This window comes from Hippocampus guttulatus, chromosome 7 (assembly GCF_054856545.1).
Source record: "Hippocampus guttulatus isolate MCC_2025c chromosome 7, RoL_Hgut_1.0, whole genome shotgun sequence".
Lineage (NCBI taxonomy): Eukaryota > Metazoa > Chordata > Actinopteri > Syngnathiformes > Syngnathidae > Hippocampus > Hippocampus guttulatus.
Window position 1 is genome coordinate 7,237,054 of NC_141267.1, and position 24,992 is coordinate 7,262,045.

The window sequence follows — 24,992 nt, forward strand, 5'->3', positions numbered from 1 at the left end:
GGGGGAATTGTAGTTGTGTGAGAGCGACTTATAGAGACAGTCGGAGCAAAGGAAAAACATAGGATGAGAGTAGCGCTGTAGGCTTAGCACTTGAGGTTAACGTTAACACATTAACACTATGTCGGCAGGTTTCTCAAAACAACCAACCCACTGATAAAAACACCAAACTCCTAGAGCAGTCACTTTGTTCATGGCTGCACTGAATCTCTCAGCATCAACAAAAGCTTGATTTCGCGGATGCTTCCGAAAGTGATAACGCTTTACCCATAGCGACTTTAGCTTGTCGAGTATCATAATCAACTGCTTGAAGCTTTTGAACAACCTGAAAGATCTTGCTTCTAAAAATTGTCCTCAAGTAGCATAATATCCATAAAGCTTCTCAATCTGGCACTAAATTGCAGTCGGGGACAGAAAACCTTTTTCCAGGCAGCAGTTTTGCAACGCAGCTCCTTATGTCAACCGGCAAGCCATGAGCAAGGCAATGATAGGATGTCAAATGCTGATGGTCTGACACCTGTCCAAATGTTACCTGAAATGAAATGTAGAAAAAGAAGTTTGTCCTGACATTTCGGACACCCTGTATTGGCTCAATAAAGCTTGGGAAACCCTGCACAAGAATGTATTATTTCATCAATGTCACGCTTGGCAAGTCTGAAGCCTTGAAAAGTTGCAAAGAGTGACCTTATCGTCGAATAATTAGCTCCTAAACTGTAAATTACTGCTGCTCTCACTTGCTCATGTGGGAACTTGCAGCATTGAACACATGAGGGAATTGAGAAGAGACTTGACAGCTACGAGGTGAACTCGGCCAAGACCTTTGTGGCCTTTCGAAAGGGAAACGGTGGCGGAGGGAAAGGGGTGCCAGTGGCAGCGAATTGAGTCAGCGCTGGTGGCTCTGGGATGGGAAGGGTCACACACAAGCCTACTCTTTGTGTGCCTTTAATCCCCCCAGCCAACACAGCTTTGGCCAGGTTTCATCATGAAAGTGCCATGAAATAACTACTTTTTTTTTCTCTCTCTCCTTGCGCTAAATCTCTCCTAATCCTACGGGCTGCCAAGACAAAGGCCTCTGGGACCTAATCCTGGAGCTTTTAGTGGGGCTGAGGGGCTGGCCGACAGAGCCTCTTCTAAATGACTTATTTCTGTTGGACACTAATATAGCTTGACAGCCAGGAACAGCGAAAGGAGGAAGACAAAAAGGCCATGTGTGTGTGTGTGTGTGTGTGTGTGTGTGTGTGTGTGTGTGTGTGTGTGTGTGTGTGTGTGTGTGTGTGTGTGTGTGTGTGTGTGTGTGTGTGTGTGTGTGTGTGTGCGTGCGTGTGTGTGTGGGGGTGGGTGGGTGTGGGTGTGGGTGTGGGTGGGTGTGGGTGTGTGTGTTGGAGTGCGGGTAAAAATAAGTCCACAAACATATTCACATATTTTCAAAGACTGAGCTGTTGCTTATGTGAGTAGAGAAAGTGAAGTGCGAGTATTAGTCTTTGCCCTCTAAGTCAATAACAAAGGAAGGTTATTACTTTTCTTCCCTGTGTGTGTGTGCATGCATATATATATATATATATATATAAAGAGAGAGAGAGAGATCTATCTATCTATATATATACAGGTATACATATATATATATATATATATATATATATATATATATGAATGAAATGCTGAGCGAGGCAGCAACTGACCTGAAAGCTAAGATCATGGCGAGAATGAAAGCTGGGCAACCTAGAAACCGATTACAACGGCTATGTGAAGTACCACCTGAAAGCCTCATGGAAAGTGTGAATGCAGCACTGAGGGCGATCCCTACCGTAACGATCACGGAAACCAATGAGCTGATATACGCTTCAGCATCAGTGATCCTAGAGATGCTTGGCTATAAGAGCAACCATGGAAGCCATGAGATACGTTATCCACCATGGAAAAGACGGTTGGAAGCTAAGATCAAGGCGGCTCGGAAAGATGTGAGTCAATTGACGGAGGCCCAGAGAGGTGTGATGAAAAGGCCGACACCCGAGAGGTACATCCAGATGACCATACCTGAAGCACTCGAAACTGCCAAACAAAGGCTCCAAGCCTTGTCCAGCCGCCTAAAGCGGTACACGAAAGAGAATGAGGCCAGACGAATAAACATGCTGTTCACAACACAACCTGCAAAAGTGTACGCTCACTGGCAGGGTCCTAACAACAGAGCTGACCCACCAAGACTGGAAACTGAAAGGTACTGGAAAGGCATATGGGAGAAGGAGGTTGCACATAACAGCAGTGCACAATGGCTGGTGACCCTGAGAGAGGATCACAGCAACCTCCCTGAACAGAACCCAGTTACCATAACAGTGGCAGACATACAGGAAAATGTCTCAGATATGAAGAACTGGACAGCACCAGGCCCGGACATGGTCCACACCTACTGGCTAAAGAAACTCACAGCACTCCATGAGCGCCTAGCAGCACAAATGAACCAGCTGCTGAGGGATGGGACTCACCCAGGATGGCTAACCGAAGGGCCAACGATCCTGATCATGAATGATCCCTCAAAGGGTACAGTCCCATCCAACTATCGGCCAATAACCTGTCTCTCCACAACATGGAAGCTCATGTCAGGCATCATTGCGGCTAAGATAAGTGGACACGTGGATCAATACATGAGCGAAGCACAGAAGGGCATTGGTAGAGATACCAGAGGAACCAAACATCAGCTCCTGGTTGACAGAACAGTCGCACAAGACTGCAGGTCCTGACGTACCAACCTGTGCACAGCCTGGATTGATTACAAGAAAGCCTATGACTCGATGCCACATACATGGATCACTGAATGCCTGGAGTTGTATAAGGTGAACAGGACCCTAAGAGCCTTTGTTGCGAACTCGATGAGGATGTGGAAAACCACACTTGAAGCCAATGGCAAGCCACTTACCCAAGTGTCCATCAAATGTGGCATATACCAAGGTGATGCACTCTCCCCACTGCTGTTCTGCATAGGACTGAACCCCCTAAGCCAAGTAATCACCAAGACAGGCTATGGATACCGCCTCAGAAATGGAGCTACAATCAGTCACCTCCTCTACATGGATGACATAAAGCTGTATGCTAAGAGCGAAAGGGACATAGACTCCCTGATCCACACAACCAAGACATCGGGATGTCATTCGGGCTTGAGAAATGTAGTCGGATGGTGACTAAGAGAGGAAAGGTAGTCCGCACTGAAGGGGTCTCACTCCCTGATGAAACAATAGCAGATATTGAGGACAGCTACAAGTACCTCGGTATACCACAAGCTAATGGCAACCTCGAACTGGCAACAAGGAAAGCGGCTACGGCCAAATACCTCCAGCGAGTGAGGCAAGTCCTAAGAAGCCAGCTCAATGGCAAGAATAAGACCCGGGCAATAAACAGCTATGCCCTGCCAGTGATCAGATACCCTGCAGGAATAATAAGGTGGCCAAAGGAAGAGATTCAGACCACGGACGTTAAGACCCGAAAGCTCCTAACCATGCATGGAAGGTTCCATCCCAAATCCAGCACCCTGAGACTGTACGCAAGCCGAAAGGAAGGAGGCCGGGGACTAGTGAGTGTGAGAGCCACTGTCCAGGATGAAACAGTCAAGCTCCATGAATACATCAAGGAGAAGGCTCCAACGGATGACGTTCTCAGAGAATGTCTCAGACAATGGGGAACAGAAGATGAGGCGCTGGAAGAGGGACCATCATGGGAGGACAAGCCACTACACGGGATGTACCACCGGACCATAACTGAAGTGGCCGATCTCAAGAAGTCCTATCAGTGGCTAGAGAGGGCTGGCCTGAAGGACAGCACAGAGGCACTCATCCTGGCTGCTCAGGAGCAGGCCCTGAGCACCAGAGCCATTGAGGCCCAGATATACCACACCAGACAAGACCCAAGGTGTAGGTTGTGCAAAGAGGCACCTGAGACGATCCAACACATAACTGCAGGGTGTAAGATGCTGGCAGGGAAAGCCTACATGGAACGCCATAACCAGGTGGCTGGCGTTGTCTACCGAAACATCTGTGCGGAGTATGGACTGGAAACCCCAAGGTCAAAATGGGAAACACCTCCGAAGGTGGTGGAGAATGACACAGCGAAGATCCTGTGGGACTTCCAGATCCAGACTGACAAGATGGTAATGGCGAACCAACCAGATATCGTGATCATAGATAAAGGGCAGAGGAAAGCCGTTGTAGTGGATGTAGCGGTCCCAAGTGATGGGAACATCAGAAAGAAGGAACACGAGAAACTCGAGAATTACCAAGGGCTCAGAGAGGAGATGGAGAGAGCCTGGAAGGTAAAGGTGACAGTCGTGCCTGTGGTGGTCGGAGCACTCGGGGCAGTGACCCCCAAACTAGATGAGTGGTTGCAACAGATCCCGGGAACAACATCGGACATCTCAGTCCAGAAATGTGCAGTGCTGGGAACAGCAAGGATACTGCGCAGAACCCTCAAGATTCCTGGCCTCTGGTAGAGGACCCGAGCTGAATTGAGGTCGGACACCACCCAAGGGGTGAGACGAGGATTTTTTTTAACATATATATATATATATATATATATATCCTATATATATATATATATATATATATATATATATGGCGACCCAGTGGTTAGCGCATCGACCTCACAGTGCAGAGGTCTTGGGTTCAGTCTCCGCTCCGGCCTCTCTGCGTGGAGTTTGCACGTTTTCCCCGGGCCTGCGTGGGTTTTTTCCAGGTACTCCGGTTTCCTCCCACATTCCAAAAACATGCATGACAGGCTGATTGAACACTTTAAATTGTCCCTAGTTGTGAGTGTGAGCGTGGATGGTGATTCGTCTATGTGTGCCCTGCGATTGGCTGGCGACCGGTTTAGGGTGTCCCCTGCCTACTGCCCGAAGACGGCTGGGGTAGGCTCTAGCACCCCGCACGACCCTTGTGAGGATAAAGCAGATGCGACATTGGATGGATAGATGGATATACTGTGTGTGTGTGTGTGTGTAATATATATATATATATATATATATATATATATATATGTGTATATATATATATATATACACAGTATATATATAAAATTGTAAAAATAAAGTAGGGATTATTGTACAAAAAAAAAGGCATTGATCTTTCCATTTCATTACTTTTGGAGGGGACTGTACATGCAGTATAACATTGTATTGTGGATTACTGGTATTTTCACTGCACAATTTATACAATACAATACATCCTGATTTATATTGCGCTTTCACAGCAGCTGCAGCTGTAACAAAGCACTTTCCAAAACAGTTAACATAAAGTAAATAATAAACACAACACATAACATAAAAACACGGACAGTCGTGCTCGTATAGTTTTTATTTTTTATACTTCTATTCATTTTTTTGGATAACCCAAATTTATAAATGCTCTCCAATGCTGGTGTATCGGTACCAAACAATGACAGCAAAGTATTTTTATTCCAATCCATTCTGTTTTGTTTCTTTTTTTTAATGGTCTTGACTTCCTAACATAAATACAAATTAATATTTTTTTACAGTCTAAAGAATAGTTTCTGACACCAAATTATTTAATGCAGGACAATAACCGCAAAACTTTGATCTATGTCACAATTATGCATTATTTACCAAATACAGACCTGTACATTTATATAGAAAAAGAGAGAGAGATGGATATATATACTGTATACTGGTAGTATGTAATTACTTGGCAGTGGTTGTCACTTTTATGTATTTCCAATTACAGTATTAGCTCCTCATGTGTACCCAAATTAGGTACTGTAACAGAAATATTCAAGTAACAACAGAGTATTTTTGATACAGCTCTTTCGATTGTGGTGGTGTACCTAATAAAGTGTCCTGTGGGTGTATCAAGTACAACTTTATTGTCAAATGTGCTGTATGTGATGAAATTTCTTGTAAAATGTCAAATGTAAAACCTACATTGCAACCTTGAAAGTCCTTAACTTTTCAAAGTTTTCCAACATATTAAAATAGCAAACCACCAATGGAAACAGACAGATAGATGAACTAACTATGCATGTGCATGGTGAATATAAAGTGAAAAATGCCATGTATTACAGTGCTGAGCTCTGAGCTCTCTGGGAACATTCCTAATTGAGTTTGCTTTGAAGAAGTTCTCAACAGGTTTGAGTTGGGATTACCTTCACACGGTGACAGTTTACCAGGGGAAATATTGTGTGCCTTAGCAAAATAAACCCCCCCTGGGAAGAGGGAAGGTTAGGAGGGGATTGTGGCGGGGGCTGTCAAAGGCAGCAGCATGATGAGAGAACGAAAAGAGGGCTGACTGAGGGGAAGGCTGCTATTTTAATCCGGGCTGCCTCAGAGATTAGCCCACCACATTGTTTTAATTGTTTTAACGCTCGCTTGTAGGGGATCCTTGGCATAAATCTCCCAAATTCAATAGTTTCAAAAACTTGAGCCCTGTGCCACCCCCACACTTCAGTCCTCATCCCACCTAATCCCAGCTAATACCTTTCTTTCTATTGGCTAATGGTTGAAGGGAGCCTAGCTAAATGCTTCTTAAATAGTGCAAGCCGACAATGCTTGCAAGGAGCTGAGACAGACTGGGAGCTACCGCACTGGGGATATATCCTGCCATCGCACTGAGAACTCCTCAAAAAGACAAGATTACTATCTCAGGTAAACCACCTGTACACACACATTCTTAACAATCCCAATCAAAACAAAACATTTCATTGGCATGTTTGGTCTGAAATTGTATCTCATTCATCCTGGAGTGCCATTCACTACCCTAAAAAGTGGTTTACACGTTTTGATCATGCATTTTGTTCAACTCAATTTTCATGAGGCGGTACTGCCATGTGCCCTTGCATCGAGGGTGTCCTAAATTAGGCCTGGGTGCCATTTGTGACTTGTTTTAATATTATTTTTTCTGCTTTATGTTCCAATGGCAGAATTTAACATGCATGCATCAAAATGTTACAAGAAAAAAAGTTTAGTGGAATATCTTGCCCATTTATTTCAAAAAGATTTTATAAATGTAAAATTGTTTAATAAAAAAAAGCCACACTTTTTAAAAAATATATAATTGTCATTAATTTTACATTTACAAGCTATCATGCCATTATTGAAGTTTTTTTTAAAGATAAATCACACTGATACTAACTTTTTGCCTTGTCAAATCTTTTTTTCTTTGAATATTAATTTTCTTTGATTAACTACTTAACATTTTGAATTGGTAGCATGTTCCATCAACAAAAGGTGAAGTGGCCCCTTTCTCCTGCCTTTTTTCTGTATGTGAAAGTCTGGACAAGATGCCGAACATAATGAACATGTCCTCGATGGATTTGTGCAGCATGTTCCCCCTGCATGGCGTCAATGCTGCGATGCTGCTTGAGCTTCACCGTCAGATGGCGCCACAGTACAGCAACATCTTCCCCACGGCCAGCCCCACGGTGCGCACCCTGTCGGTGGCCGAGAGACTTGCAGGTAGTCAATCCGACAACAGATATGTACAGAAGGACGGTCCTCGATTTACGACGCTACCTAAACTATATGCTGTAATTGTCACGTTCCGTATTTGACAGCAGGGGGCAGGCGTTCTTGCTTGCCGCCTGCACACCTGCCACCCATTAGTTGACGATTGCACCTGCTATATCTAGGCACTCCGACAGTCAACTCACTGCCGGAGTATTCCATGCCGTGCCATTTGCTATCGTCTATGCCTTCTCGGTTAAAACTCTGACTTACTTGACTATATTGCGTGCCTTAATATTCCTCTCGTGTTTGATTGGTATTTTACTTAAGAACTTTCTCCTTGCCGTTTTTGTTTCGCAAGCGTTTTTTGTTATTTTCCTGGTCCTCTCTTTTGACCAGCGTTTTCTGTTGCTTCGTTATTTCCTGGCCCTCTTTTGACCAGCGTTTCTGTTGTCCGTTTAGACGGGGATTTTGTGTTATATTAAATCTCATTTTTTTGTGACAAAATACTTTTCTGTGTCTGCTATTTCGGGGATCCACTTATCTCTAGTAGTTGCGCACGAAGCGATTATTCTGTCGCTTCGGGCCCAACGTGACAGAAATGAGGTTACGAACGGCGTAAAGATGCCTGGTCGGTCAGATGGCACAAGAAGGCACACTCTGTTACTGCCCTATTTATTGGGTTTCATTTGGTTGTTTTTCAACACTACGTATGAAAAGTTAATGAGAGTGGGCTTCCATATGAAATTTCAGGATGCACCTAAAATGTAGTTTGTGACCTTTACAGGTGAACCAAATTCTACTTTTCTAAACTTTTGAAGGCAAATGCCCAGCTGACATAATACCCCCATCCCCCCGTCCCGCAATGTTAGTTCGAGCTGTGTAAGGTAAGGCATCAGACAGGATGTTGTCAGACAGAAATGGGCACTGTGAGCTCAGTGTCACAGAGTGTCATTGGCAAGTTACCAGGCAGAGTTGGAGAAATGCATACAATTGGACATCCTTGGGAACTTAAGAACAACACCCGTCTTTAAATTTCTTCATTCAGCAAGTTGTGCAAAAAAAAAGCATTTCAAAGTTACTAGAGGGTCAATTTAAATTCACCTGTAAAGGTGCATTTTCGATTAATGGTGAACTTTCACACAATATCCCTATTTTTGGGTGAGTAAGATATTTTGTGGCCTTAGAATTCATCAAACATGTTCGAATATACATTTTTGATAGTACAAAGGGCACGCACTGAACTAGTTTGTGCAGTGGCTTAAGCCCACTCAGCACAAGAAGGCACCATATAGTGTTTTATATTTATGGCCTAAAAATGTTTTATGCAAATATTTAATAGATGTATTTACTATTGCGTTACAGAAGGCAAGTTTATCTAATAGCACCATACATGCAAGGCAAAATATAAAGACGAATAACACGACTAAATTAAAACTACAAATCACATTACCAAGTTAAAATCACAAAATAAAATGGTGGACACCAAAAATAATATTTCTATGAAAAAAGGCAGGGTTAGCACAGCTCTGAGGTTGCAGGTCATCCTGTGTGGAGTTAAAATGTTTATGTTTCCCCATCCTTGTGTGGATTGCGGCATACAGTATAGTCTACTTAAAACTATATCTCTATCTCTATTTTGTGTGATCACTTGATGAAATAAAATTAAGTAAATTCAAAACACCATTTTTTCAGTGTATGCCAATCACGGATAATAACAGGCAGAATTATCAAATGCTCTTCAACTGAATGTGCTCATCAGCTGTCCACCATGTTCCCCAAAATGTTAATTCGAGAAAAATAATATTCATCTTTGAATTGTCACTAGGTGAGAAAAGGTGCAGTGCTGGGGAGTTGCTGCATAGTACCTGATGTTATAAATATTGCAGTTCTCATTACAGTGTAATCTGTCGTGCTTCACCACATTATGGCCACAGTGATAAACATAATGTAGTTACATTAATATTTCATGTAAATTGAGCGCTCATTTGAAGAGACTAAAATGTGGATTTAGTTCTTGTATGAATGTCATTACGGTAGAGTGTGTCATGTACCCAACACTTTTGAGTTTGTACCTGTATAACTGGTTCAGATTACGCATAAAAAGAATATGCAAAGTTCGTCAACAGTATAATTCCGTTTTTTTTTTCGGCATTACACCGTAATAATATGATTCATAGTTCTGTAAAATACATTGATTTTTATCGAATTATTTCTGTCCATGTCATCAGAACTTATACTGGAGGCACACTATGGGAATCAGCAGAAGCAGCGGCGCAGCCGTACGGCCTTCACGGTGTCCCAGCTGCAGGCTTTGGAGAAAGCTTTTGAGCAGACCCAGTACCCTGATATCAGCATGAGAGAGAGACTGGCAGTTTGCATCAACTTGCCCGAGGCTCGCATCCAGGTCAACTTCCAGACAACACGGCTTGCTATTTTTTTTTTCTTTTAACTTATGCTAATATTGGTTTATCTTCAGCCAGCCTCACATTTGTAGTTCTCCTGACCTTTTTCACAGTACAGTAGCCAATCACTCATTGGACAGATGCACACACGCGTTACCTATGAGGACAAATTAGAGTTCCATTTAAGAGGAGTGGCAGGAGAAGTCCCAATAAATACCTCAAAGGAAATCTTGTTTTATTGTAAGAATACAGATGTTACGGTGTATAAGGTTAATTTAATATAACAATACTTATTCGTTATGTTTGGAAACATAATTACTGGACAGTGACATGATAAAACGACCCGCTTAGGTAGACTGTGCCATATTTACCACTTTACACTTAATGTTGTTGAAAATGTATCTTTTTACAACATTCATCTTGAACATCAAAGGTAAACATAATTCAAAACAAAACAAAAAAAATCACTCAAAATTCTTGAAAGCATTGTTGCAGTGTTGCATTATTAAGTTCAAACTCTCACTGCTCCCTAAAGTTTCTTTTACACTGCTTGGAAAAAAAAACAACCCTTTATCTGTCTTGCTGTTCTTTTTAAATGCCACTAACACAGAATGGGGGTGGGGAAGGGAAATTCCCACCTTCTGAAGTAATACCAGAGACATAACGGAGGCGTGAAAGAGGTGTGTGGTTACACAGTCATTCGACATTCAGCACTTCTCCCGTTGTGTTGAAAGTGATGTTGCTCCATTTTATGTCACACTAGACACTATTGCTGACATCAGTGCACGTCTAATTAACCTCAAGCACATTTCCTACCCCTGCTCTACATATACAATATAATCTGTGTTGAATTTAAGATTTTGTGGTTTTGTCTCTTCCCTTCAGGTGTGGTTTAAAAACAGAAGAGCAAAGTATCGCAAAGGCCAAAGGTGCATACCCCTCTCCAAAGACAAAAATACAAAGGTGACACAACATGACAGCAAGCTGGAAGAGGAGGACAGCCAAAACACTGACATATTACCGACTGAAAGAAACATCCCACTCAGGGGACCCGTGTCGGATAAAAGAAGAGATCTTTGCTCTCATACAGACTCGCATCTCATCTCCTGGTACCCCCTGCGACTCCCGTCCCCTCCACATTTCCCTTTCATGTCAGGCCAGAGTTACAGCCATCCACCGTGCCAGCCACTTTTTGGGATGCTTTCTAGAGAGTTTGTCACCCTTCCAGAGTTCTGGCCCTTCACACAGGAACAGAGCCTGGACCTGGGGGAACCTCTGTCAACCATGACTAAAAACTACAGCCTCTCCCTTCAGACTGCTTGTTCTAACAAAGCTGTGCTGTATCCTAACATGGGTTTGTAGTAACTGTGGATTTGGGTTCAATGTGCACTCTTGGAGGTTGCATGGACGTACGTGTGTGCGTGTGTGTGCGTGCGCGTGTGTGAACGCGCGTGTGTGTGTGTGTGTGTGTGTGTGTGCGTGCGTGTGTGTGTGTGTTTCTGCCTAATTTCTCTTTATACCTTTTATCATACTGTTTGATGCTTGCCTTTTAGCGTATGAGCAATATATTTATCTAATTGCACTGATCTCTAGTTGCAATAGCAATGGCGACTTAAGACTCCTTTATATCAGGGAGTCCTGCAATATAAAAAAAAACAAATTTGAAATAAAAGTGTTTGTCTGTGAAATGTCTCTGTCTCTCTATTGTTAATCTTTTTTTTAAATCAAGACTACTAGTCGTGATGTGAATAGTTGAATTTTAACATGTATTTTTCTTCATTCAGTCATCTGTCCCAAAACCACTCTCCATAATATTGCAGTATATGCTCATGTTATCTAATATATTTCATACAAGAACATTGTGATTACTTGGCATGCAATTTTGCATGCGCCACATGTTTTATTAATTATTACGAACATATCATCCACCATAATAATGACCTTTGAGAAATTCTAAAATAATGTAAAGTTTTGTAAATGTAATGTAAAGTACTGTATGAGTTTTGGTACTCCAATTTTCTCCCACATTCCAAACACTTGCATGGTAGGTTAATTGAACACTCTAAATTGTCTCTTGGTATGAGTGTGGGTGCAGATAGTTGTTTGTGTCCTTGAGTGTTTTGAAATGTATTATTCTTATTATTATTGTCTATGTGTGCCCTGCGATTGGCTGGCAACCAGTTCAGGGTGTACCCCTCCTACAGCCCAAGGACAACTGGAGTACACTCCAGCACTCCTGCGAGCCTTGTGAGGATAAGCGGATTAGAAAATGCTGGCTGGCTGGCTGGCTGGCTGGATGGATGGGTGGATGGATGGCTGGATGGATGAATGGGTGAATGGTCGGAGTGGAGTATTAGTTTTGGGATCATGTCTGAAATGCACATAACATCTTCACATCACTAAACATTGCACAGTACATTGGACATAACAAGTCTACACACACCTTTTCAAATGATTCAAATAATCAGAGGCACTTGAATATAGCAACATCCCCAGCTTTAAGAGGATTTGAATGAGAAAAAAACAAATACTCTTGAGTTATACAGGTTATAGGTACAGTATACAATTCTGCCCCCGTCCCCACAAAAAATGTATAGGCAGGAAATTTGTTTCTACCTGTATTACATTTTTTTAAACTACATCGGTCACATTAATCGTGGAAAAAATGTTTTGAAATAATTCATTTTGGAGTCATTTTTTTACATCACAAAAAACTTTGAACACTGCTGTGTAGACCAAGATTCCCAAATCGGGTCCTCGAGAACCCTTATTCAGCCTATTTTACATGTTTTCCCTCCTCCGACACACCTCACTAAATTGATCAGGATCATTACCAGGCTTCTGCAAAGCTTGCTGATGGGCTGATTGTTTGAATCAGGTGTGTTGGCGGAGGGAAACATGTAACACTGGCTGGATAGGGGTTCTCGAGGACTGGACTTGGGCACCCCTGGTTTAGACTGTTTATATCCACTGTATATGATTATTGTATATGAGTGGTTAAATCATGTGGCTACAAGAGGCTAAGAGAGATAAGTGAGCGAAACTTGTTTTCCAATGTTAAATTACCTTACTAATGAATTAATTTTCAATATCATTCTATTGTTGTGAAAGCGCTATATAAATCTGGATGTATTGTATTGTATTGTATTGTATTTACATTTAATCTACAGCACTATTTATTTACACTGAATACTTCACAATTTAATGAGTGACAAATAAACTGTTGTATAATTGTTCATTTATTGTGACTGCAGACGTCAGTGGTTCATGACAAAACAAGGATTTTTTCTGGTATGTTTTCATATTATGGAGCAAAATAACAACAAAACTGCGGAAGCTGCGCTCTTTCTTTTGCGTATTCCCGAATATAGTTACGCCCCGTTTTTTTCTACGTAGTAGTGGCGTGAGGCAGTGTGACGCTGTGTCAGGGTATCGGCAGTCGGGGGAGGCTTAAAGAGATATCATAGCAACTGGAGGACAAGAGGGGGAAAAAATAAACGATTCATACGTACGAAGAGCCATGACTTCGACTGCCCGTCGATAGCTTAAGTCTAAAGGTAATTCCACACGTTTTGTCGTGGGCGTAAAAGCTCCTTCCCAGTTGTTGTTCCTCGAAGAAGAAAGCGCTTCGCCGTACATGAACGTTCTAGCTGTGTTTCGTGTGCTAGTTTGGACAACCGCTAACGTTAGCATGTGAGCTAAAGAGGGACCGCTGGTGTACACTCGCTTGTTAGGATTAAGGAGTTGCCCGGCAGTGGTCGGCGCATTGCCCCTGACAGGAATATATATTTAGAATTAAACTGTCAGATTACATTTTGATCGAGCTGACTAAAAGTATACAGCAGTCGATACAATCCATTAACAACATCGGAAGTGACAGTGTTATTCATTTGTTATTAGTCATTTAATAATCAGATTATCGTATTTTTGGGGCTGTCAATCAATGAATAATTTGTGCTTTGCCCGCTTCCTACATTGTATGGCCTAGTTCGCTTACTCTTAATTAGTCTGGATTTTTTCTTCATGTTTGAGTTTTTGTATTAGCGCCGGCTAACGTTAGCTGTTTTTTATTAGGCGTAGGGCCAAGAGGAGCGGTGTTTTTTTTGTAGATGTGCTAACGAGGTTAGCATTCATCAACTCTGTAAGATTTAGTACCAACCAGTATACATCCGCTTTTAATTAGATCTTAGTTGTGCATGCTACTCGTGTTTATGAACTGTAAAACAGCATTTTAATATGTACAAAATCTTTGAACGAATGAACGCTATTATGCTAAGTGGCTAGGTAACGCCAGGATGTCCTGAGAGTATCTGGCCTTGTCTGCCCCAACTAGCAAGTGTTAATGTGCGGTTATTTTCGAAGAAATGTATCGCTACTGTTTGTATTTGATGTCGACATCAGCGTTATTAAATGCAAAATAATGTGCTATCCAGTTGAGCAAATGGTTATCTGTGGCGCTACACAAAAGTAACGTTAAATGACAGCCAATGTTAGCTAGCTAGTTGTTAGCGAGCATTGACTAACGAGCAATTGCACACATTTGACATCACTTTGAGGAGGAAATGCACCGATCGATGTGAACTTTATTGATTAACATCGTTTCAAGCTTTCACTTTGTTAAGGGGGCAATATTCACACTGAATTGATTCTTCCCCCCGTGGCAATGCGTAGCTACACTGAGAGAAGTGACGGTAAAGCCACTAGCCATGATTTAGACCAAGTTGTTTGCTGCCACCTCAAAACTTAGGCCTTATTGCTAAGATGATAAACTAATAGGTAGCGATAGCCAATAGTCCATTCAAAAACAATCCACATATTATGAAATAGAATCAGCGATTAGAGAAAGAAGATTATGCAAAAATGTAGGTGTGGACTTCACTCTGTTTTACCCCAATAGCATCTAAAATTTAAACTTACCCTTTCAAGCAATTCACATATCCAGTATGCAACTACCAACATTTAGCAATTGTGATGATCTAGCATGGGAGCTCAAATGGCTTTTTGGCACTTTGTTGTAGTTGTGCTCTCATAACCATGTGGCTACCCTCTTCATTTCCTACAGAATGTAACACCAAACACTGCAGACATTATTGGTGATCTCATAGGCTATAGTTGGAACTATAACATAAATGGAATACCTTTTTTTGAGTATTAACTGCTCGACAAGTTTGTTGTGTGCCTTTAGCTTTTAAAACTATTTTTGTCTATATTCTGAAGTCTTACCTGTTATTGTAAACTGCTTTACTATTAGTACCTTTGTAATGGTATGAGGAAAACGTAACCAGTTCATTTTAAAGTACCGGTAAGAAAAAAAAAGTATTCGTTTCATCAAAGCAGTTTTAAAAAATTGTCTCAACTATGTAACAAGGTGTCCCAAAATGCAAGAAAACGCAAGCCTGGTTGGAATGGCCAATTCAACCTTACGACAATGAAGCAATAATTTTGAACCTCTGATCATGGGATAAAAAATGTTTTTTCCCCCTATCTATCTATCTATCTATCTATCTATCTATCTATCTATCTATCTATCTATCTATCTATCTATCTATCTATCTATCTATCTATCTATCTATCTATCTATCTTTATGTATTTATTTGTGGGGAATAAAGCGTCTGTTTGGGAGAATGTTTTTGTTCATATATCACCTTGAGAAAATCTGGTCAATACCTTTAAATTTGACCTAATAAATGTATAATTTGTTTATATTTCAATATATCTCCTTGAGCCTTTCATTTGTCTGCTACCCAGGGAACCCTCTCTCAGAGTGGCTGACAAATTTCAGTTAAAAATATCCACCAATAAACTGGTACAGGCCAAAATTCCAAAGGGTTCTCAGAATAGATCATATGCTTTTAGTATTTAGCTGCTTTTTCCTGACTTTATGTTATGGAGGATTTTAAACACCTGTGAATTTAAATGTTCAACTTTTTCAGTTCCTGAGTCAATTTGATCCAGGAACATTGCTGTTGTTCCTGAGAGCTGAACATGACAGGGAGACCCTAATTAATTTTGTGTAGTCAATGTTAAAATGTCAATTACTATTCAGTTCTGCATGATCAGCATTCGTTTTCAGAGTGTTCTTGGCCGTTTTGTACTAGACACTGTATCCAATACATACTTTATATTGATCCATTAAAGTGCCTTTCCATTGGTAATAGTTGACCATTACCTGCTTTCGTTTTCTGAACCAGCCTCTTAGCTTGTGCGTACATAGTGTTCAGTAGAGCTGATTTGGATGCAGGGTTTGTTACACTGGCAATTAAAATTGAAATTATTCCGGGTATTGACAGCCGTGCCTGGAACTGATTGATTTTTACACCACAAGCATGTTGCTTCGCGATATAAAAATTGTTAATTTTGACCATTCTCAAGGCTATTTATCATCAGTCACTGTTGTGAATATGTGCTCATATTAATTAATTTAGGGAGTGTGTTTACCTTGCGCCATCTAGAGCAAGGTCCTTTTAAATGAGCAGTAGTAAGGGGCAGTCATATTCCAATTTCCAAATGTATTTGACATATTTGAAGAATAAATCAGTGGCTTGTATTGTTGGCTCTTGCTGTTACAGTACTGTATATCATTGTCATTGTAGAATTGCAGTGCTAATCTCAACTTCAGTTATCTAACATCGCGAAACTGACCTTTGGGTTTTAAAACTTGAATCGGTCCTACATTAGTTAAGTAATACCAAAGATCAGTCAGTCTTTAGTTTAGACAAATGTTTGTGATATAAAACCATAGCATTGATGTAAGTGCCTTAAATAATATGTTAAAGTGTCGAAAAAATAATTTTGTAACACAAAATGAATCAAGCCCATTAAGAAACTGTGCCTGCACAGTGGATTAACTAAATAGCCCCCAGAATTTTATGTACAATCAGTAACCCTATCAAATCTGACTGGGAGCCATTTTGGGTTTCACCCTAAGTTTGAGGAAGTGCGGTTATGGGACAAATTGGGAGCTCTGACATCACACGTTATGAACTCATTCTTTTCTTTTGATTGTTTTGCAGGTACCAAAGGGACATCCAAGCAATCCGTTACCTATTCATCTCATCGCTGTTTGCTGTCAGGGTCGCTCTATGCTGTGACCCTCCAACATGGATAGCATCCACTGTGTCACTGAGGGCTGACCAAAAGGAATGAGGAACCCCAAAGGATGTTCCCAAGAGGGCTCGTGGATGCACTAGCTGGCTTTTGGGGTGCTTTTTTATGAATTGTACTGTATGTGTCTGTCTGTGGGCACCTTCTAGCACCGCCTGCCTAATCTCCTGTCCAGACCGTATTTCTTTTTGACTGGAGCTGGAGTGAGGAAGAATCAAGGAGACAAAACGGGAGGACGCAGCATTAGATTTAGATTCCTTTATTCGCCACCACAGTTTTAAAAGCAACACCTTTCCTCTGTCCTGTGAGATTTGTCTCCCTCCCCCCTTCCTAAAGCTTCCTCGGCCGTTGTTACTGGATCTCCTATGGTTTGCATGGCTGGAGAATAACCGTGGAGAGGCCAGGGTATCACAAGCTTATGGATTTTGATAAGAGAGGGGGCAAGGGAGAGACAGAGGAAGGGAAAAAAATGTCTAAGACGGCAGGAAGCAGGACTGGACATGGGGGTCGGAGTTCTGGGACCAATTCTGGAGTTCTTATGGTTGGCCCAAACTTCCGTGTTGGTAAAAAGATTGGTTGCGGGAACTTTGGAGAGCTTCGCCTGGGAAAAAATCTCTATACCAACGAATACGTGGCGATCAAATTGGTAAGCACGCACACCCACTTAACACAGCACTGATGTCGTAGGTCCACATTTGTCCGTGTTTGGGAAACCTAATCAACAATGCTCGTTTTGTGATGATCAAATAGTTAAAACTCAATTGGATAACTGCTCAAAGGGATAATTTGGAGCATGAACAAAGCAGTGCATTGTATTGCTCTACCCCTTTTTTTCCATTACAACCAATAGTCGTTGCAGTGTGGAGAAGCCATTGCTGTATCGGGGAATGGAGTGAAACTATTCTCATAGACCCACGACTATCTGTAGCTCATGATTCCCATGTTCATCCTGAAAGAAAAGGAAGCAATGTGTTTTCAGTAATCCACCAGGGTTACAGAAAGTCTTACGTTGTCACCTTTATTATATTTACAGTGTAGGGCTGCAACTATTAAATATTTTAGTATTTGGATATCCTGCTGAAAATTCTATTGAATAATCGAGTATTCGGATACAATTAAAAAAAGTAATTTTTTTTGCTTGTTTAATAATGATTAAAAATGATGTCAGAACCACAGTCGTGATTTTGCCGGCTAAAACAGCACATTTGAGTAAGCCTGGTTTGTTAAATATTGATCAATATGAACTGCAACTGTGTTAGGCTGTAAGTATCAAAGTGTGCAGTCATTATCGACTAGTGAAGATATTAAGTGTCAATCAGATCAGATGTCAGTATTGCAAGACTTTCGTGTTTTTTAAAATACATTTCAGTCAGTGTTCACATTTGCAAATGATCGCTTTTTACACCGTTCCTAGAAAATTACAATGTCCCAGCCGTTTTCGATATATTTTTAGGTACAGGCCAGCGGGCTCCTGCCACAGTTCTTGGGAGCAATCTGTTGCATTGGTGACCCTGGTCTATTATATTGATAATTGACTGACATTGGTACGCTGATATTCTGAATGCTCATTATACATTAATGAAGGCAAGGCCTAAGTCTAACCCAAGTTAAGCAGTCATTACAGGACATGTTGGAGACTTGTCGTAATTTTGTCGTCATTTCCACCACAGCTCCACCGGTCTGTGTATGATTATTCTTACATCTGTATATCCCAGGGAGGTCATTATCTCTGAATGGGCATCCACTGAAGGCTTTGTGAACCACATAGAAGGCAGAGGTTAGAAAAAGTCTGTAATTGCAGTTCTCTCCTCTGAAATCTTGCGTTGTCCTCACTGCCTCTACCCTTGCCTCTGAACCCTCCCATCTGTTCGGGTATTTTTATCTCAATGGTATTCAGCTATATCTGGGTATGGCATTAAGGCAATACTATCGCTCCATGATACTTTTGCCCACTGTAACTAGTGTTCATATACGTATCATAGTAACGGGAGGTCAGGTGGTAAATGCATACATTTTTAGCATTCACCGGCGCAGAAAAACAACTAGTTGGCAAAGTTAACCCAAGTTACTGCCGGCTTTAACCTAAAAGGGCCTCCCACTCTTGAACGGTTGTCTGTCCACATGCTGATGTCCATCCCTGATCTCCATGCTGACCCCCCCTGCCCCCCCACCCCCTTTACCATATTAGCATAGGTGCACACAAAATATGCTGGTTTTGCTGTATTTTGGTCCCAGTGTTGCTGGTAGACCAGCACAAGAACACAGCAAAAGCTTATTTTATTGTATATTTAAATTTAAAGTAGCACTCAGTTGGGCGCAGAGATCTCAGTGCCACTCCCTGTCAGATCAGTACCTATCTTGGCAAGCGCTTCCTTGTAAACATGAAAAACTGACAACTCCAGTAGTGGTGACTTCTTTGCCATCCACTTATGCTGTAAATATTGCCTAACCGCGAGGGCTGGGCATTTAATTGTGATTTTGTTTTTGCCTTTTCATGATCATAAAAACATTATAATTGAAGACAAACAACTGATGTGCTGAACGGTGTGGCGTATTTGCAATTTCCTGATGTGGTGAAAGCACCCTGAATGCTTTGTGTTGCTTGTAATGTGTATGGGATTCTTTGCTCCCCAAGCGTGCTTTCAGCTTTTTAATGACACCCCAGTTGGAGCTTATTGTAGAACTAAACACACAATAACAAAAACATTAATGTTAAATACAAGACATGATTAGTTTTAGAAAGATCGGTAGTGCTAAAGTCGATGTAAAATACAATTGACATGCTAATTGATATCAGCATCGACTTCCGGGAGTGATATTTCTTAAATTAACCACTATTCACTCAAACGCTGTTGGAACACATACAGAAAGGCAAAGGCATAGATTATTGCTAATTTCTGAAATAAAAATGTTATAATAATAAATCTCAATCGCAACTTTCTTTTTCAACTCTTATCTAATGTAAAGTGCATGCATGTAGTTGAATAAATTGTTTTCAATGAATAATTGTTGACTTCAAAATCTCAAAATAATTGTGATGATTTTTTTGCCCAGCCCTACTAACCGCAGAGAATAATGTATAATTACCTGTCAATTATTTTAACCTCAGTTTCACTCAGACTAGCAGGGTTTATTTTTTCGAGGCAGGTAGCAGATATCGGCTAGAGGTTTTGCAAGCGTTCAAACTAAAATGAAAGCACTTGTATTAGGCAGCAGTGCACTTGTAGAGGATATTAGGCAGTAGTGCTCCTTGATATTTTCTTTGTCAAGCATAGGTGACTCACACATTCTTGTTGCACCACAAAGTATTGTTTTCTAGAGGTAACCACCTACTGACTGCTCAGTTAACTTTATCATGTTTTTATCTTTTCTCTTTTAATATATCATCTTCCCTGTATAGCGCTGTCCTATAACTGATGAAATAAACCCTATCACATTATGTTCATGGGCATACTTCTCACATTTGTCATAAACTAGCAACAAATTTGATAGTGGTCATAATTTACACACCGAGAGGTCCACGGAGATAATGTTATGTTATTCAGTACTCTCACTGATTTGTGTTGCATTAATTGTACCTTGTCGGCTCTTCCTCTGGGGTGTCTTCAGCTACATTGAAGATGTGTTATTATGTGCAAGGGCTACTTTACAATAATAACACGTCACAGTATTCACCTTGCTTTTAAATCTGAAATGTACCACACTCACGCACACAATTTGTCCTTTTTTTTTTTTTGGTCATTGTTACTCCTCGCTTACTCCATCTTGCTATTCCCTTGATAAAGATATTTCCGCTGTTCTTCCGTAGTGTAGATGACGGAGGCACACTATGTCAATTCATTCACTGCCAGTCCTCCCAGTTTGAAAGTATTGGTATATGCAGTAGCTCCCTGCCAATAGCAGTGAATGAGTTTAAATATCCTGTGCGTCCATAGAGATTTACAATTAAATAAACAATTCCTCAAGGTGGAGAAAATTTGTTGAGAATTTTATAAAATTACAGTAATTGCCGCCACGATAGGCACCGACCACAAATCCGGTTGCCCACTTCAACAATCGAGGCGCGAGGACTTGTTTAGCCTTCAGTAGTGTGTAGTGCTCTATTGACGTTTGTGCAAAAAGGCAGAAACCCCCCCCAGAAGATTAGGTTCATTATGCCAACAATTTGCCAGATCTTCATTTTAGAAATCCATCAAAAATCAGAAATTGAGACGTGTATAGTAGCAGGGGTAAATTGGATGATCCAAAGTGTTGACTGGTTACATATGCATCCATCCATTTTCCGAACCGCTTGATCCTCACTAGGGTCGCGGGGGGTGCTGGAGCCTATCCCAGCCGTCTCCGGGCAGTAGGCGGGGGACACCCTGAATCAGTTGCCAGCCAATCGCAGGGCAACTGGTTACATAGCAGTGTTGTAAAATCTCAATAAAAAAAGAGCTGGAAAATTATTCTGAAGGAAATTAATCAGCTATTACTTTTGACTGAGAGGCCTTGGTATCAGATAGTCAATAGGTCAGTTCTTTAAGCTGAGTGCTTTTAATTACCGGTAATATCATTTGTCATAGTCTATCGAATGTTAGATATCAGGCTTTGAAGCATAACTTTGTTCAGTATCCTGCATCAGAGCCTTAATATCCAGCAACTGTCTTTGCCTCTTACACATAACCAACGAAGGAATGATATTGGCACAAATGTGGATGCTATTGCACAGTGACAGGTCATCCCCCAATCAGATACTTTGTCCCTCCATCTTGAGCAGCAAACAGAAAAAAAGGAAAAAGCCTGGATTTACCAGACAGTGTAAAAGGGCCTAGTGTTGAGGACTGAGTTACATTATAACACAGAGGGCTACAGTTGAGTTGCCACTGTAAGCTTTCATCCGGCTTCCTTTTCTGACACCAGCTGTGTAGGCAGGAAGGTGATAGCTGTGTCGCTGTATATGACATGACATATCAACACTACATAGTGTCACCTGTCAATTTTAAGAAAGCTTGCTTACATACACAGTACAGTACTGAAAAGTGATTTTCTGACAGAGAAACATTTAAGTTATTTTATTTCTTCATCTCTTGTGATCCTAAATACCTTGGGAAATGATGCATTTTAGTACCCCCCCCCCCCCCCCCATTCCATTCTCATTGCATGGAAGTGACCATTGTTGGTCAACCAATCAAGAGCGAGGACCCATATATGGCTTCCCTACTGTTGTGCCATTACAATAAATGCTTCAATAGAAAGGTGCTGAAAACTGATATGGTGGGTGTCAGTTATAATATGTGACATTGAGAACAACTATTTTAAAAAAAGTCGACCAAACTCTAATGATTCATGAAATCAGCTATTCCTGGCAGATCAAGCGAGCTGCCTGTATGTACCTAAGACAACCCAAGCATGACTGAATGACCTCTTTTACCACATTATAGAATAACTGAGAAATAGAGTAAGCCTTTCTGAGCCTGTGTTAATGTTGAAATGAAAAGCAAGCGACAAGTGGAAACTGCTGTGCTCTGAAAGGTTGTCTTTGTGAGCAGGCCTGGTTGACACACACTGGGTCAGTTTGTAGTTTCGCTGGATGCTTTCTTACACTGACTGAATGCCTGTGAGACGGTGACAGGACTGTATAGCCATTTATGTACTGTATGTACACTGCTGCCTTTACTCACAGGGAGATCCTGGTCTCTTAAAGAAAACACCAACATGTAACGTCTGCTGTCATGTAGAAGCCACTGCACAATGATATATATTTAAATGTGGTTGGATATTGGTGAAAAACAAGAACAGGGAAAATAACCATCTATGTGCCGTTTTATTTAAGTGTTATAGTTTTGATGTATGTACCTCTATTTTCTGAACCGCTTATCCTCACAGGGTTGCAGGCGTGCTGGAGCCGATCCCAGCTGCCTTCGGGCAATAGGTGGGGTATATCCTGAACTGGTTGCCAGGCAGTCGCAGGGCACAAATAGACAAAAAACCATTCACACTCACAATCACACCGAGCGTATTTAATTAACCTACCGTACATGATTTTGGAATATGGGAGGAAACTGAAATACCTGGAGAAAACCCACACGGCTATGGGGAGAACATGCAAACTCCAAGCTCGAACCCCTAACCTCTGTACTGTGAGGCGGTTGTGCTAACCAGTCATTTTATGTTAACTGTTCTGTTGATGGTGGTGCGGACACCCGCAGCAGCTCCTCTCTCTCCTGTGGTTGAGAGGAAAGAAATTTCATCTGTGCTGTATGTTGCACATCGAGCATATTTGTCAATAAAGATGACTTGAACTTGAACTTGAACCCACTGTGCCGCCCAAGTTAGATATATAGCTACAAATTTTATTTGGTTATATGTGTGAGTATACAGAGATGGGAGCCCATATCTATTTCAACAAGTCAATTGTTATATTAGTGCACCACACACAAAGTGAAGTATTTATGTGACCTGGTACCAAGCGCTCCGTGGACCAGTACCTGGCAGCGGACCTGTGGTTTGCGACCACATGTTTAATTCATTGATTCAAGACGAAGGCCTATCCAAAAATATTTGACCTAACTTTTGCTAATTATTTCCTGGGTCATGGTTCTGAGATGGATTGAGGCATTTTATCCAATTCTTCCGTATGGCTCCCACAGAAGCATGATAAACAGCTCCTGTTTCAGTCCAGCTCAGCAACTTACATCAGCCTGCCATGAGGCACTTGTCGCAGAATTGTAAAGGCATAAAAGCTCTATCAGCATGTTTGGCACAATTTACAGTGACATTTTGACAATTGAAGGTCTTTTTTTTTTTACTTTGCTTAAGCTCTCTTGAGAGCACACTAGCAAGATTGAATGAATAAATACTGTCATGTAAAAGCCTACTTTGTCAACTAGCTAATCCGCCAATGAATCAGTAGCTAGCAGCATCATACTGTGCTTACATTGACATATTGCTTTGACAGTGATTTAGTTGCAGGCAATAAATCTGGAGAGAAATCTTCGGGACTTGTGAGCCACAGAGATAAGTGTTAGGGTTTTCAAAATAGAAGAATGATTGTTGAAAAATATCAACAAATGGTGTCAATATTATTTAAAGCTCGATGTTGAGTTTTCATGGCAATATTTATGACCAAGACCCCGCATCATGAGTGTACAAAAAGGTCACTAAGCCAAATGCACCATTGGTTTAAATTTTTTACACTTGGATAATCTGTACTGTATGTATGGAGTGCAGACACGTGTCAGTTTTAGGAGCACGAATAATCATTTCAGCCTATCTCCACATAACATTATACTCTAACATACAATAACACTAACTTATGGTTATCATCAAATTTTGAATGGACTCAACAGTTAATACATTAATGCCTGTGTGAGAACAATTGTGTAATTCTGTGAACTGCAAAACAAATCTTATTTACAGCTACTCCACTATATTCTTCTTGATGGGAAAGGGGTGGCATTTTTTTATTTTTATTTTTGTCTGTATTTTGAGCAAATACAGTATACAGTGGAACCCTGCATGCTCGCAGTTCGGCACCCGCAGATACACCTGTTTGCTGATCTCCCCGTTGTTTTTCTTTTCTTTTTATTTTTATTTTTTAAATTTTGGGGCACCGAAAAAGCACCTTGGAGCTTTATTCACGTTTTTTGCACAATTGCAGAATTCCAATGCATTTCACTGAGCATCAGTCATGCAGATCCTAACTGTTTGCAATCTGAAGCTCTTATGATTTAATGAAATAAAATTTTACATATTTTTTTCATTAATAACTCTACTTAGTGTAAATAATCAACGTATCTTCTTCAAAGCCTCCCAAATTTTGCTATCACTGATATTTCTCTAATGCCGTTTCAATGTAGCAGACTTAAACGTTGGGTTTTCACTGCCTGACAATGGGACAGTGGTCAATTTTAATTCTGGGTTAGCTTAAGTAAGTTTTACTTGGCCTATGTTACAGCTGCTTCTGTTGTTAAAGGGCTATATAAATAAAGATGTATTGTCTATATGTGATAAACGGAGCCACACGAAAATCTACAACAAAAGCAACAATTCTAGTGTAGCTCGGCTG

At 41.0% G+C, this 24,992-nt stretch overlaps 2 protein-coding genes across 6 annotated transcripts in view; both read left to right on the forward strand.

Annotated features, from left to right (window-relative positions):
- Positions 1 to 6,323: 6,323 nt before the first annotated feature.
- On the forward strand, positions 6,324 to 11,529 carry dmbx2 (diencephalon/mesencephalon homeobox 2). Of its 2 annotated transcripts, none has more exons than XM_086115705.1 (4): positions 6,324 to 6,634; positions 7,260 to 7,444; positions 9,664 to 9,839; positions 10,723 to 11,529. In XM_086115705.1, the coding sequence occupies exons 2-4, from the start codon at positions 7,270 to 7,272 to the stop codon at positions 11,197 to 11,199; spliced, it is 828 nt and encodes a 275-aa protein (XP_085971831.1). In that variant the 5' UTR covers positions 6,324 to 6,634; positions 7,260 to 7,269; the 3' UTR covers positions 11,200 to 11,529. The 2 variants fall into 2 exon arrangements, with proteins under 2 accessions (XP_085971831.1, XP_085971832.1); XM_086115706.1 differs by having other exon boundaries at positions 6,326 to 6,634; positions 7,311 to 7,444.
- Positions 11,530 to 13,255: 1,726 nt separating this feature from the next.
- Positions 13,256 to 24,992, forward strand: part of csnk1g2b (casein kinase 1, gamma 2b) — a 41,453-nt gene continuing 29,716 nt past the window's right edge. For all 4 annotated transcript variants that reach the window (XM_086115166.1, XM_086115168.1, XM_086115167.1 and 1 more), the window contains exons 1-2: positions 13,256 to 13,394; positions 16,852 to 17,588. In XM_086115166.1, coding sequence (XP_085971292.1) covers positions 17,361 to 17,588 — 228 coding nt within the window. In that variant the 5' untranslated portion in view covers positions 13,256 to 13,394; positions 16,852 to 17,360. The remainder of the gene's footprint in view (positions 13,395 to 16,851; positions 17,589 to 24,992) is intronic.